This window comes from Nothoprocta perdicaria, unplaced genomic scaffold (assembly GCF_003342845.1).
Source record: "Nothoprocta perdicaria isolate Ctin4 unplaced genomic scaffold, notPer1 scaffold_30, whole genome shotgun sequence".
Classification (NCBI taxonomy): Eukaryota; Metazoa; Chordata; class Aves; order Tinamiformes; family Tinamidae; genus Nothoprocta; species Nothoprocta perdicaria.
This window is the reverse complement of record NW_020455533.1, coordinates 5,397,892-5,411,561: the sequence shown is the minus strand read 5'-3', so window position 1 is coordinate 5,411,561 and position 13,670 is coordinate 5,397,892. Positions and strand designations below refer to the sequence as shown.

General features: G+C 52.6%; 2 protein-coding genes across 2 annotated transcripts in view; both read right to left on the bottom strand.

Annotated features, from left to right (window-relative positions):
- RPL13 (ribosomal protein L13) overlaps window positions 1-98 on the bottom strand; it is a 4,991-nt gene extending 4,893 nt beyond the window's left edge. The window contains exon 1 of the mRNA XM_026042407.1: window positions 65-98. The gene's annotated coding sequence lies outside the window, so the exon portion shown is untranslated. The remainder of the gene's footprint in view (window positions 1-64) is intronic.
- A 451-nt stretch (window positions 99-549) lies between these two features.
- SPG7 (SPG7, paraplegin matrix AAA peptidase subunit) overlaps window positions 550-13,670 on the bottom strand; it is an 84,136-nt gene continuing 71,015 nt past the window's right edge. Inside the window, exons 10-17 of the mRNA XM_026042299.1 lie at window positions 11,687-11,811; window positions 10,423-10,525; window positions 9,233-9,343; window positions 5,810-5,925; window positions 4,525-4,681; window positions 3,866-4,029; window positions 2,735-2,812; window positions 550-1,081 (exon numbers count right to left, since the gene is read on the bottom strand). Coding sequence (XP_025898084.1) covers window positions 872-1,081; window positions 2,735-2,812; window positions 3,866-4,029; window positions 4,525-4,681; window positions 5,810-5,925; window positions 9,233-9,343; window positions 10,423-10,525; window positions 11,687-11,811 — 1,064 coding nt within the window. The 3' untranslated portion in view covers window positions 550-871. The remainder of the gene's footprint in view (window positions 1,082-2,734; window positions 2,813-3,865; window positions 4,030-4,524; window positions 4,682-5,809; window positions 5,926-9,232; window positions 9,344-10,422; window positions 10,526-11,686; window positions 11,812-13,670) is intronic.

Below are 13,670 nucleotides of genomic sequence, written 5' to 3'. Positions count from 1 at the left end.
GGGCGGATGGCGGCGGATGGCGGCGGATGGAGCCCCCTCGCGCCGCCGCGGCGCCCCGACTCACCTCCCGCCACGGAAAATGGCCGACCGGAAAAGGAAGCGGCTGCGCGGAGCGCGCTGGGATAGGGRGAGCGCTGACCAATGAGCGCGCGCGCTGCGCGGGGACTGGCAGGCGGCTTCGCCGTGCCCGCAGTGGACATGGCGCCGCTTAAAGGGCCCGCGCGGCGCCGCGAGGGGGCAGCGCCGAGCCGGGGAGCGCCCCGCGCCACGAAGCGGGCCCGGGGTCCGGGACGCGGGTTCCCCGGCTCTGCCTGTCCCCCAACGCACCGCAGCTCCACGGAGCTCCACAGGGCCCACCCCATACCCACTCCTGACACGCTCCACAAACACAGCAGCAGCGTAAGGACAATTTATTTTAATGAAGTCTCTTTTGCTCAGTTTTTGGTTTACGATCAGAGGGCGCAGGGGAGTGCGGCAGCTAGAGCAGCTCGGGTGGCTCCAGGGCTCGTGCCGGGGGTCGGAGGCGCCCGTCTCCCCTGGGAAGGGCCGGGCGCTCCCGCTGCGCAACACGGCACAGCGGCGGCTTCCCCCCGGGAACAGCCACACTGCTCCCGCACAAGGAACCTTTCCAGCAGGTTAGGCTCACCCAGATCCTAATCACCACTAGCCCACAGAGAAATAATTTAAAAATCCTAAATTCTCCTTCCTGCAGGAAACAGGTCCTGCCAGGGACCAACACCCTCCCTTAACCTCTGCCTAACACCACCACAGAGATTCCCTGCTCAGCACCTTTGATCCCAAAGCTGAGASGGCAAGGGTTTGTGTTTGGAACAAGTTTTTATAGCCCTTCTAGTCCCCATCGGGGTGAGCTTCATACTGGTCTCAGCCGTGSTTCCTCCTCCTCCTCGTGGTTTGGTGGCTGCTGGGGCATCTCGTCGTCTCTCGTGTCTTGCTTGTCCCTCTCCGCTTGAAGCCAGCTCTGGGGAGCTATCATTTTCTTTGGCCCATAGGGCGGAGGCCCAATCAAAGCTTCAATGTCATCATAATTTATCACTTCTTTCTCCAGGAGGGCATTAGAGAGCTAAAGAGAGTAAACAAGGCACAGTGAGGCAGGGTGACTTGAGAACGGCCTCTCTGGGCTGAGCCGACCGGCTCTCCCTGCCAGCTCACCGCACATCCCAACATCTGGRCACAGCACGTGATGGAGAGGTAGGAACAGACCCCCAGACCTGCGGATGCTGCAACCCAAAGGGCAGCTGCAGTCACTGCAATGAGCCCCAGGCAGGCGGCACCTTTCACACGAGCGCTTTTGGCCAGGAACACGTAGTGTGAGCGCAGGCAATAGAGCAAGCTCTGGGGAACAACACGGAGAGCCAGAGCTCTAGGGACAGAGAAGCGCTTCCTGCCCCTGTCACTGCACCTGTGTGRGATGCCAGGGTAACAGCGGCTGAGAGCAGAGCCAGGGCTCCCCTGGACACGGGTAACGCAGCACGAAGAGGCAGYGGAGCTGTCTGCTCCTGCGGGCACGGGCTGAAGGTCACTGGAAGGTGCTCACCAGGAAAGAGGAGTCTCCGGCCCCTCTGCCAACAGAAGGGCCACGTCTGAGCAGCAGGTGGCCGTCAAAGGCACGGAACTGCTCAGCTCTGCTGACAAGACGCGACATGCCGATCTGGCAGCTGAAACATTTACTCTGTGGGTATTTTGGCTTAGCTTGAAAGTGTTCCCACCGTGGGCCTCTAGCAAATGTCCGACTGCTGCTAAATGGAAGCACTGGAACAGGAGAAGGCTTGCAGGGCGATCTCGTCACAACGGCTGGCTTCCGAGCACTCCCAGGGCGCTGCCCTGCTGCGACACAGGCAAGAGCAGGCGCCTGAGCAAGCCCGTCCTATTTTACTAAGCATGCAGGGATGTCCTGCAATCGGGCGGGCGAAGGTGCTTTGTTTTGTGTGCACACGTGTGTGTACATGCGTGTGGTACTCTCATTTGCAGAACGTGCAACACTAAGTCGGCTCCTTGCCAGCTTGGACGCTACAGAACTCCTGAAGGGAAGATGCAGCATCTATAATAGGGAGCTGCAAGCCAGGTCCGGCCTTGCGTGGGGGGACAGGCACAGATCTCCAGGGCAGAGGGGTGGGGACACGCCTGGGCGATGAGCTAGGGGGCACTCAGGGCACAGAAGGAAGGAGGCAAAACTCTAGTCCGGCAGTAGGGACTCTTCCCTATAGCAGGTGCCAAGGAGCTGGCAGGGAGGAACTGCCTGGAACCGCTTGAGGGCCTGGGCCAGATCAGTCAAGTGAGATAACAGAATCTGCATTTCTTCCACCATCCCCAGAACCCGTGTGCCTGACTCCTGCACACCTACAGAACCTGGCAGGATGAGCTGTTCCTGCCTTTGCAGGCTCCACAGGAACGGTCACTGTCTGCTTTCCAGGAAATTACACTGCCAAGAGGCTAGTGAAGGAGTGCAGATGAAGGAGGTGAATTCTAGCTCTCAACCACGCTCCTGGACAGAGCATTGCTCCCTCCTCTACCCTGCAACCGCCAGCTGGGGGTCAGGCTATCCACTGCTGGAGAGGCACCTACCCTCCCTACACCTCCTAATCTGGGGGATGTGGAGCAAGGAACAACCYGTGCCCAAGAGCAGGAGCACAAGGCCCAGCGCCCCGCTGCAAGACGTCCTCTCACCACGAGAGACASAGAGCAGCGAGGTGAGAAACGCCAGGACAGCACTCACCGCCTGCAGCTTGTCCCGGTTGTCCAGCAGCAGCTGCTCCGTGCGTCTGTAAGCCTGAGCCACCAGCACCTTCGCCTCCTAGGAGAGGACAGGAACGTGAGGAGAGACTGGGAACAGGCAGCAGCAAGAATAACTTGAGGACAGGCAGCGAGAGCAGCAAGGAATGGAATCTGCAAACTGAGCTAGGCTTCCTACTGATAGAAAAGGGTCTTGCTCATAAAAAGTACATATAAATTTCCTGAAAAAAAGAGTATTTCTGATGAGCAACAGCAAACTCTTCCACCGGCACAACTCTCCCAGCTGAGGGAAAGGCAGTCTAGCTAAGGAGGCTATCTGCCAGCAAAAGAGGTAGCTCAGCACGCAGCCCAGGGTAGCACAACCTTAAACAAAGCCTTCAAAACAAAAGCTTTGCAGTTTCCAACTATTTGACTCTCCTGCTAAGGCAGGATTTTTTTTGTTTTGTTTTCTTCTTCTTCAATAAAGAAAAGCTCAATTCACTGTCAAAACACTGCTATTTTCAATCAATCATTTGGTTAAGAAGCCTCTCTGACCCAGAGCTTGGAGATATTTAAATTGTGCAACTGAGATTTTAAGCCACATGTTCTTTTGTGGTCTAAGCACTGCACGGGCTGCTTAGCTCTACATGGGACAGCTCGGGGCCTGGAAAGACCTTCGCACAGCACAAGTTTTCCCTACCCTGGTCCTTGTCCTCAGTTCTGCAGCTCCACTACAGTCTTCCAAGGCCTGCTTGTTGTCCCCCCTGCGAAGCCTTTCTCCTCTCCAAAGGTCATGTTTGCACCTCCTCCTGCCTCCCAGCTCAGCAGGGCCTTGTCCGCACTGGAATCACTACCACAGCTTTCAGTTTTACACATTACGGGATATTTTATAGCTGCTTAGTGCAGCTCCAGGCAGCTACTGTGCTGAACTCGCAGCAATATGATTTCGCCTGCTCTTAATGCCTCGCTGAATAGTCCTGACAATGTAATAGAACGATCAGTGCTCAGTTGCAGGAATCCACTTCTTAATAGCTAGAACAAATACAAAGCATTTGGACGCAAGCTACTCGCATTTTTCAAACGAACTGTCAAAACTGAAGAACAAATGGGAACACACAACAAGGAGGGCCCTTACGTGGTCCATCATCTGCTGAAGCCCCTGGCTGAAAGGGCGCCGACCAATTCCGCCCGCGCTCTCCGCGTCCGGGAAGGAGAGCTGCCCGATGCTGGGCACCATCCCGTACTGCTTCACCATGGAGTAGGCGATCTTGGTCACCTTCTTCAGGTCATCCTGGGCTCCTGTAAGAGGGGAAAGCTCAGAGCTGGCAAGCATTGTGTCGAGTACAACAGCACACATCCCGTACAAAAAGATTTCTCTATTTAAGAGACCAGAAGAGCTGCAGGGGCCCATGGAACTGAATATGCCACATTCTGCAGGACCTCTCCAGGACACGCAGAGAATACACTGCCCTGCTGTGAGCCATCTTGGGATAACTAGTTGGAATCAAGGCACAGAGCTCCATGCTCTCCAGGAGCTACCAGTCCCACCAGGGACAGTATCTGCAGCCTTAGRCTTCAGGACAAATCTAAGACTGTGCAGGAGCACCTGCAAAGTGAGACCTTGAGGGTCACAAAAGCAGCCCCAAGATCACAGCAGGCAAAATGACCCTTTCTCCCTCCCTGTTCAAGGTGGGAAACCTCTGTGTGCTGCTCAGGTTACTCTTAGAGCAAGTGCAGACACTTGGGCCCTCTTAGYACTAGTTTCACCTGCCCATGCAGGCTCTAGCTCCTCACCTGTAGTGACCTTGTTAAAGGTGATGGCCTCGGACACTCTGCCCCCRAGAGCCATACACATCCTCTCCATCAGTTGTTCCTTGGTGAAGAGGTACTGCTCTCTCGGAAGGATCTGAGCAAATCCCAGGGCYGCGTTTGTTCGAGGGGCTATGGAAACCTGCAACACAGAGCAGCTCCATCAGTCCAGGGAASGAAAGAGCTCCCGAAGATTGTCACAGAGGGAAGAGGAGGAAGAGRTCTGCACTCCAGTGAGGTTTGTCAAAGCCTTATGTGTCTTGCTGATCTACAGAGACAGGCTCATGATGTATGCTCAGTATGTATGCTCCCATACTGAGACATCTGCCTTCACAGGGGCAGGCACTTTTTGCTATTGCAGAGYAAGAAATAACAGAACTAAATTGCCCTTAACAGCAAACCACTGAAATGCTGAGATCTAACAGTAGCTTTGCAGGGTATACACCAAACTGACTCTGCTTTCCTGTGCTCCAGAGTCACTGAGTCTACACGGAGAGCCATGAGATTATCTTTGGAAAATAAATATTGCCTCCCCTATCTTTTTAATGCAGCCACATCTTGTGGAGAGTAATTAACAACAGTTCATCCGATACAATAGGTCATTCACAGTGAATTTGCAGCTGGTGGCAAGCCAAGGAGCTGTCACTTCTACCCCTCCCCAGTTTCGAGGCTCTTTCAGGGAGGCCTGGAAGCCTTTTCCTACAGAAGAGAGGTTCAGGCAGGCAAATCCCAAGTCTGCTGATATGGGAGCGGGGTGTGTGTGGAAATTCTCTTCTAATCAACCTCAGAGCAGCTCTCAATGGCCTGGCTGGTGAATTGGCACCAACATGTTGGCATCTCGTGGCACGGAAAGATCATGTACACATGCATGCACACACAGAACAGTGCTTTGTCTGGAAGAGATGCATGAATTGAACAGCAGCACTGGGAGACTCATTTGCTCCAAATGAGCCCAACAACAGGGTGGCCAGCAGATCGCTGGAGTGCTTTACAGCTGGCTTTTAAATGCAAGATTACCCCAGCAGCCGATTACCAGCTTTGCAGCACACAGTGCAATCAGTCACCATCATCAGCAGAGCCCAGGAACAGACTTCCTCAGAGCAGCTTTGTCCCTTTGCTGGGGTATCCACAGCTCCAAGCTCTTGGAGATCAGGGAATGTGGTAGCGTTTAACTGGAGTGCTGCGGAACCACCTGCGTGCCTGGGATCAGGGGAACCCCAGGGGATTCCCTGCTCCCCAGGGACGGGGTCCTTGCACAAAGCAGGGTTACCTTCATCACAGCCTCGGTGTGCTCCAGCAGCCAGCCCACCAGCGCATGGCCCGATTCGTGAAACGCCACAACTTTCCTTTCTTCTGGCGTCAGGATCTTGCTTCGTTTGGCGGTGCCTGCAGCAACACAGACCAGGATTTGGTTAAGAAAAGAAACTGGCAGCAGGTGCAACTAGCAGAGCTCACTCCTGAGCAGCTATGTGCACAACTCAGCACGGTCTGAGGCTGAACGGCCAGCAAGCTCGCAACTGCACGCCACCGAGGGAGAGGCAATAAAACACCCTTCAATTACACGCTGYGGATGAGGTGCCCTCTGTCCCTGCAGCAAAAGCAACCCAAGCATGTCTGCTGTAAACCTGCACTCCCAGGAGTTCAGGCTGAACAGCAAACTTCGTCAGTCCATCCCTGGTGGCTGTTGAGATAACGTGGCTGGACACGACAACGCTGACAGAAATGTTTCCMCTCTTCTCTCGCAGGTAAAAGAAAATGAAAAATAAAAAATATCAAACGATAGATTGTGCAATGATTAAATTATAACTCTAAAATGCAAATCTAGGTTCTGTTCAAAGCTCTGCTAAAAGCATGTCGCAGTTTATCTCTRCCCAGGGACAGTTCTGCAACAAGTCAGTCCATCACTTGGAACAGAACAGACTGGCTGGAATATTGCACTGATTTTTCTCTATAGCCTTTCAGTCCCTTAAGCAGAATATCAGAGAAAGGCAAGATGTTGTATTATATATGCCCATAATAAGAGAGAGGGTCCAACTGAGATCCTTGTACATTAGGAGTGTTCAAATCAGCACAAAAACCAAGAGTGTACACAAAAATCCTTCTCCAGCCCCAGAAAAATGTCTCTGATTACACATGGCATGCTCCATATGAGCTTATTCCCAGGCTCCTAAGAACTAGCAAATTAAGCCATAACTCACACTTAATACTTCCTCCAAAAAGGTGATTTTTGAAAGTGTCTATTTTCCAGCCCAGTAGTCCGTAACACAGAATAAGCCCAATTAGGATTCAAAAAAAAAAAATGCTGAATGGAAGTAAGGCTTCCAGCATGTAGAAAATACGTTAACTACAGGATACACCGTGTATCAGGCACTCGTTACAGCTCTGCACGTTGAGCACAGAAAGCGTCAGCGCTTTAGAGCGGATGTCTCTGCACAGCACCAGGAGCTGCAGGGGGTAGAACAGGCACAGGCAAGAGCAGCGTTACCCCAAGCTTGATGTCTTGGAAAATAACATTCTATTATCATTAATTTTTAAACAAAATCAAGAGTTTTGTTAAACGAGGAAACAGCAAAATAAGTGTGGCAGATCTTATAAAATTACTGCCCAGGGACCCTGCAAGCCACTATGTCCTACWAGGCCCATGGTGATGGAAGAGCAGGTTAATCACAGTAGCCTTGATTTTAATCTGTTGGTCCTTTACGCTGCTTTCAGCAGAGTGAGCGATTGTGTATGTGTGTGGAAAAATAAAAACTTTGAACAATTGCAGCAGCATTTGTTTGCCATCCCACCTGGCACTGAGGGAGGGACCGTACTCTTCACCACGGCACACACTGTGCCTACAAAGACTGTTTCTTTGCCTGCATAAAGCAAGTTCCATGCAGAAGAGCTCCCTGAAGGCCTGTCCTTATCATATGTAGAAGAGAAATAACCTAAGCAACTGCTCTGTGTATCTCTGCTTGCCCTACACAGGGTACATAAACTCCTCGAGGAGCGCAGGCTTCACTCCATCTGCAGAAGATGGCTCCTAAACGGCTCTGTGCACCCAGCAGGTTTCCTCCCTCGCTCCCAGGGGAGACAACTTACTGACTGCTCCCTGTTCCCAAAGCAAAGACAATGGGGACTACCGCAGAGAGCGCTTCTTGCTCCTCCCTTGCAGCAGCACAAAGCTTTGAAGCTGACAGGGCCTCTGGACTTGCAAAGTTCTCTTTTGATTCAACACCACCCTTATTAAAACCAGAAGCTTATAATGGAAAGCACAGTAGCACCCTTTCTTCAGAAAAAAATAGCTTTTATGGCAACTGAAATGCCCTGTGAATTGTGAAACCCAGAAGCATCCCTATTATTTGGCAAGGCAACATTTAATGCTTAGGCCTGTAGCAGAGATTAGGACTTTTTAGACTATCTTAAGAGAAGCCAGGCCCTGCTAACACAGGAATTAAGCAACAGAGACTTTATGACCTCCTAGATGCCGGAGCACCTTAGTGAAGCTGCTGACACCCATGCGCTGTGACACCCACCCATTAACCCCCTTTTGCTCCACGTCCCCCGCGATCGTCCTGCCTGAGCAGCACCTTTCAGCCTGCCCTGCTGCTCKGGGCAACTAAGGGTTGATTCTGGAAGGAAAAGCCAAGCAGATTCCCACGCGTTGGGTGCTTTCTGCCCTGTGCAGGGCTGGGTAAAACACATATTTGCTCTGGCTGATTAGGGGTTCTGCAGGACAACTAGCTGTGTGGCTCTCTGCTCTCACAGTGCTGAGTACAGTTGGGGCTTTGTGGATATCYGAGCACTCCAAGGGTTTTGAAGGGTAGGTGAAATTGTCAAGAGTTTTCTTGAAGTCTTCTCTTGGATGAGGAATGATGTAAGCACTTTGTGATAAAGTGAACACTGAAAGCTACATTCCAAGATCAGGAAATAACTAATCCAATATAAACATCCTGTTCCACCAGCCCTGCTCAAAGCAGCACAGAGTGCCAGTCTGTTTGCCCGGGCTCGGCCCTGGTAACGACACCGCAGCCTGGAAGCAGTTCAGTGTTTGACTATGAGAACCGAGACCTGGCAAGSGGACAGTTCAGACCGAAACCCACTGCAGACAAATCCCTCAGGTGAAGTCGGGAGTTCTGGGAACCATTCTTTCCTCCCTGCAATATGCAGCCACAGGGTAATCTCCAGAGGCTCCTCTGCTGGCACTGGCACAGCAGGCGACAGGGAAAGGCTGACAGGATGTTCTCAGAGGGAGAACAGTACTCCACTGTCCTGGAGTTTATTCTGTCATTTCAATTCCTGAGCTTCTAGGCAAAAAAAAGCCTTTTTGCATTATTTGGCTTTTCATGTTCTTACAGCAGGTGTCCAGAGAAACAGCAAAACCCAGAGAAACTTTCATTCTTCATTAAAAAAACAACAACAACAAAAGCTTTTTGTTTAAATTAAAAAACATCCAGATTTGAGTCCCCGTCTTTACAGTTTTGCTACTGCCTATCTTCACCCAGCTACCTGTTCAGGTTGCCTGCACATTCAGGAAGCAAGATCCACTTGGGGTCCTCTTTAAAGAGCTTCTTGTGATCTTCAGAATATGGCTGGGAACATGGGCTAGAACCCATGTGCCTCCCTGGAATGCAATCCCTTGTTTCAGCCTCCTTTTGAGAAGTATGACACTAGCCAGGAAGACAAGAACAGAAAGGGACAGACCACTTACCTGCAATGACTCTTTCCACAGCGTACTCAAAGTTGGAGGTATCAATGGATTTGTGACCCTCTCTGGCAGCATGAAGAGCAGCTTCGTTACATATATTCGCTATGTCAGCTCCTATAGGCACAAGTTTACAARAATTACGTTTGTTACGTGACACAGATTCCAGGGAATAGAAGAGGCAAGAACAAATCTGGAGGAGGACCTAAGGAACTCAAACAGCCTGCACTGCCAGCTCCTCTTTGTTCCTTGGGAACAGAGAGCAAACTTCATCCACGGGTGTTTATGTTGGATTAGAACAATGTGACTGCCTTGGCAACCGGCAGCGCGTTGCCACACACAGGACGGAGTGCAGGAAGCAGTTAAAAGGCTGAAGCCGAGGCTGGCTCTCGGCAACAGAAGCGGCGTGGGCAGCTCGGGTTGGCACGGGCCGCCGCGCTGCTCCGGCAGCGACCGCCCAGACCTCTGCGCACAAGAGAGGGAACATCTGCTCCGAGTTTGCGTGGGTGGGTCATGGTGGCGGGGGGCTGCTGAAAGAAGTCACGAAGAGGCAGCGTGCTGGGGCCTCTTAGAGGGGAAGCCCAGAACGGATATTCCAGGAACGCCACATAAACAGGAACTCTGGAGCCCCTTACTCAGCATTGTTTCAAGCTCCCAAGGACCTACCCTGAAAACAGGCTCAGAGCAAGGGCCAGAGCTGCCCGATTTTGACTCTGACCAACAAACTAGTTGTTACTTATTTGTGTCATTTTAGTTTCCCAGTAGCTCCTGTCAGCTTAAAAGTCTGTCTCCATTTCAGGGAGCTTTAGTGCAACAACGCACCCTCAGCAGCAGCTTGGCCAACAGCACAGCAGCGGTTCCTCCCCTCGGGAATTAGGATCCCAGGCACTATAGAAACTTATTTTTCTCTACTCCCACACTCCGCTAGTCCCAGAAGTCTCTGAAAATTGCAAATAGCCATGAACAATTGCTCATCACAGCTCCATTCACTAGGGAGATGGTTCAGTTTCCACTATTTCAGCAGAGACAGAGAAAACTTGAGGAGGAGGGGAGAAAGAAAAAAAAAAAAGCCATAGACCAAAATACCCTAAAATACCCCATTAAAACAAGGCAAACAAAAAGCCCTGGGTTGAACTGGATAATGGCAAGCGTGGAAGCAGGCAGAGCGGCCGAACACACGACGCAGCGAGCCGTACCACTGAAGCCTGGAGTCAGCTCAGCAAGGTGCTGCGAGTAGAAGCTGCCATCCTGGATCAACTTGAGACTCTTCAGGTGCTGCTCAAAGATTTCTCTTCTCTCCTGTAAAAGGAAACAGCATTTGCACAACAGGGAACATTTGGGCCCAACAAGTGTTTGCAATACAGGAGTCACTGCAGCGAAGACGCAGCCAGGTCTCTAGCATGGGGACAGTGACACTGCCACGAGAGGGCAGGGCCATTCCTGCAACATTTTTGTCCTACAACAGTCCTGATAAACTCCCAGCCCAAATTCAGAACAGATGCATGGAGGCTTATGGTGAGTCACTGCCTTCTATCCCAGGGCTGCTCTGCCCTCCTAACTTTCACTTTGATCTGGCCTAATGTTGGTCTTACCATAACGAGGTCCCCATCTCCTGCTACTGAGCCTGCCACCGTCTCCCAGCCAGAGGCAGGGGAAAGGGGAGGGCTGGCAGGTAGCCAGGGGGTGACTCATCCAGCTGGGCCAGGAGAGCCTGGGCAGCACAAGGGCCTCTGTTGCCAGGGCTTCCCCCTTCCTCCGCGGGCAGCTGCACAGTTCACGCTTCCGCTGCTGAATTCTATCAGGCATTTAAGGTATTTTAAATGAAAGCCCCGAGGATGACAGTGAAGCACAGATGGGAGAAGAGGAGCCTGCGCTGGCAGAGCACGCACATCGTTCCTGCAGCTGAGCGGCTTTTCAGAGCTGGGCCACAACTGTCAACACGGCAGACGTGGTGGACTACCCTGGTAAATGGATCTAAAAGCAGGCAGGAGGGGAGAGTCGCTCAACAGGCTGCTTAAAGGAAAATGAGGAGCCTGCTGAGGATAGCGGCGACGATAAAGCGACGTGACAAACAGCGCTCAAGGCACATTACAATTGGAGCACTCCTCGCACAAGCAGCACAAGTTAACTCGCCAATTAGGTAATTTCTGATTTCCTGGGGAGAGGACACATATTTCTGCATCTCCATGGCAAAGAGAACCTCACAGAGGAATCTGCTGCCAAAGCCCACACCAACACAAGCGCAGGCGCTTAAGAACAGCCTGTTGTCATTTCAGAGAAACAAACAAGTGCATTAGGATGCCAGCGCTCTGGTCGAGGGCTAGGAGCAGGAAGGAAGGCGAGTACAAGCCCACCAGCGCCATCTCCCCCTTCGCCAGGCCAGTGAATMTACCCGCAAGTAAAGGCCTGGGACGCCCGAGTCATTAGCCTTGGGGAAGGACAGGGCAGGGGGTAACGCACCTGCAGCGTTGGGAGGTCAATGAAGATGTGCCTGTCGAGCCGCCCRGGCCTCATGAGAGCGTTGTCCAAGACGTCGGCACGGTTGGTAGAAGCCAGCACTATGACGTGATCCGTGGTCCCCATGCCTGTCGCAAAGCAAGGACAACACGGAAGGGTTTCCACTATCACAAAGATGCTGCGCTGCAAGCACAGGAAGGAGTGGGACAGGGCAGGGTGCAGAGAACGTCCGACACCTTCATCCCAAAGCTGCACTGTGCTTAAGGTATCCCCTGTGGCAGCTGAGGAAGTCTCAGTCTTCTCTTCAGCCAGGAGCACGAGACAGGAAGGGACCTCCCTAGTCATCCAACCCCTCTCTGGTGGTCACAGACACTCCAAAATTTCCCTTTTCACTCACCTCCCAGCTTAAAACTGTTTATTTCTGGCCACAGCTGGAAATGGYTCCAGCTGGAAACCAGAGCAGAATCTCTCTATTCTGAAAGATGAGAATATGCCCCCTTGGCCCCAGTCTTAAGTCAGTTCCTGGTCGTTTAGTCCCAGGCTGAGCAAAGATCACTGTTAACTGCARTAAACCTTCTCTCTCCCGGTATTTCAGGGGAAAGCCCTCTTGGCTGTCATTTACTTCAAGTCTTCCACCGTGGAGGGGCCGCTAGGATCACCAAGAAAGGACAGGCTTTCTTCTGACCAGCTCAGAGGAGTGAAAAGAGAAGACATAGCCTTGCAATACAGCGAGAAGCACATGACAGTAATTCCCCTGTGTGTTTTCACTCGACTTTTCTCACTCAGAGGGCACCCATGCACCCTGCAGATCGGTGTGAAGATCAGTGCCGGGCGCCTTGCGACAGGCTTCCCGTAGGCAGGGGCGGAATGCAACCAAGCGGCTTCGCGGGAGGATTAGCAAAGCCCGGCTCCAGCCACAGCCCCGCAAGGGGTTTTCTGCCGGTCCTACACGAAGGCAGCACCAGGATTTACAGGCTCGAGAGCTGCCTGCAGGAGGGAGGCAAAGGCAGCCCGGCCTTCCTGGGGAAGCCAGAGCACAAACAGCTGGAGGAGAGCAGAGAGGGGCAGGTGGCGGCGTTGCCTGGGTGGGAAGGAAGAGCTCGAGTTGAGTCACTCAACCACACTGTTTATTTCTTACATTCCCAGAGAGGCCTCCGGGGATGAGTCACCTGCTCAGAGCAGCTTCAAGGGCCCTGGCGCRGAGCAGCCTTGCCGGGGAACGGCCGCGCCGGTGCCACGTGCTCCGCCGGCTGCCAAGTCCCACGCTGCAGGGGCAGCTTTGTGCACGCAAGCCAGGTGAGCTGCCCAGCTCCCGAGAGCTGCCAAACGCGTGCGCGCGCCGCGGCTCCGCACRGACATGAAAGCGGGAGGCAGGCACAAGATTGGCTCTTTCGGCTCGTGCTGCAGCTAAGCTCAGCTCTCCCTCGCTGCAGGGGGCTGTCTAAATAAGCTCCCGAGGACGACAAAGCCCCCGGCCCTTCAGGCGCGGATTACACCGCACTTTGGAGTGTGATAAATAAGCCGAGGCTGGCAGGCCCTTGGGGGATAGTGAGCTGCATTCACAGGGCAAGATTAGGCAGTTCAATACACTATCTGCTTTGCAGCTRGGAAGACGGTCTTAAAATAGGTCCAACTATTAGAACAAGTATAATTAAAACCGACCCATGAACACATGCTCCTTGTATCAGCTTTTGCCCCGCTTGCTCTCAACTGTGCATCCCAGTAGGGTGAAACACGGCTCCAAGAAACTGCAGCAGCTGCCTCCAACTCCCATTTGCATTCCCAAGACTGTGTCCCCCGGCACGTCACCGGCTTTGGCTGCAACAGGCAAGGACTGGTCTATGAAAACACCAACTCAGCCACACCAACAAGTTAGAAACAGCAATGAACATTTCACCTAAAGACATCCTTCCTATCGGCAGCGCTTGTAACTGAAGCCACTTCAAGACGGCACCAAACCACGTTCATTTCCCACAGCTTGGCAGAA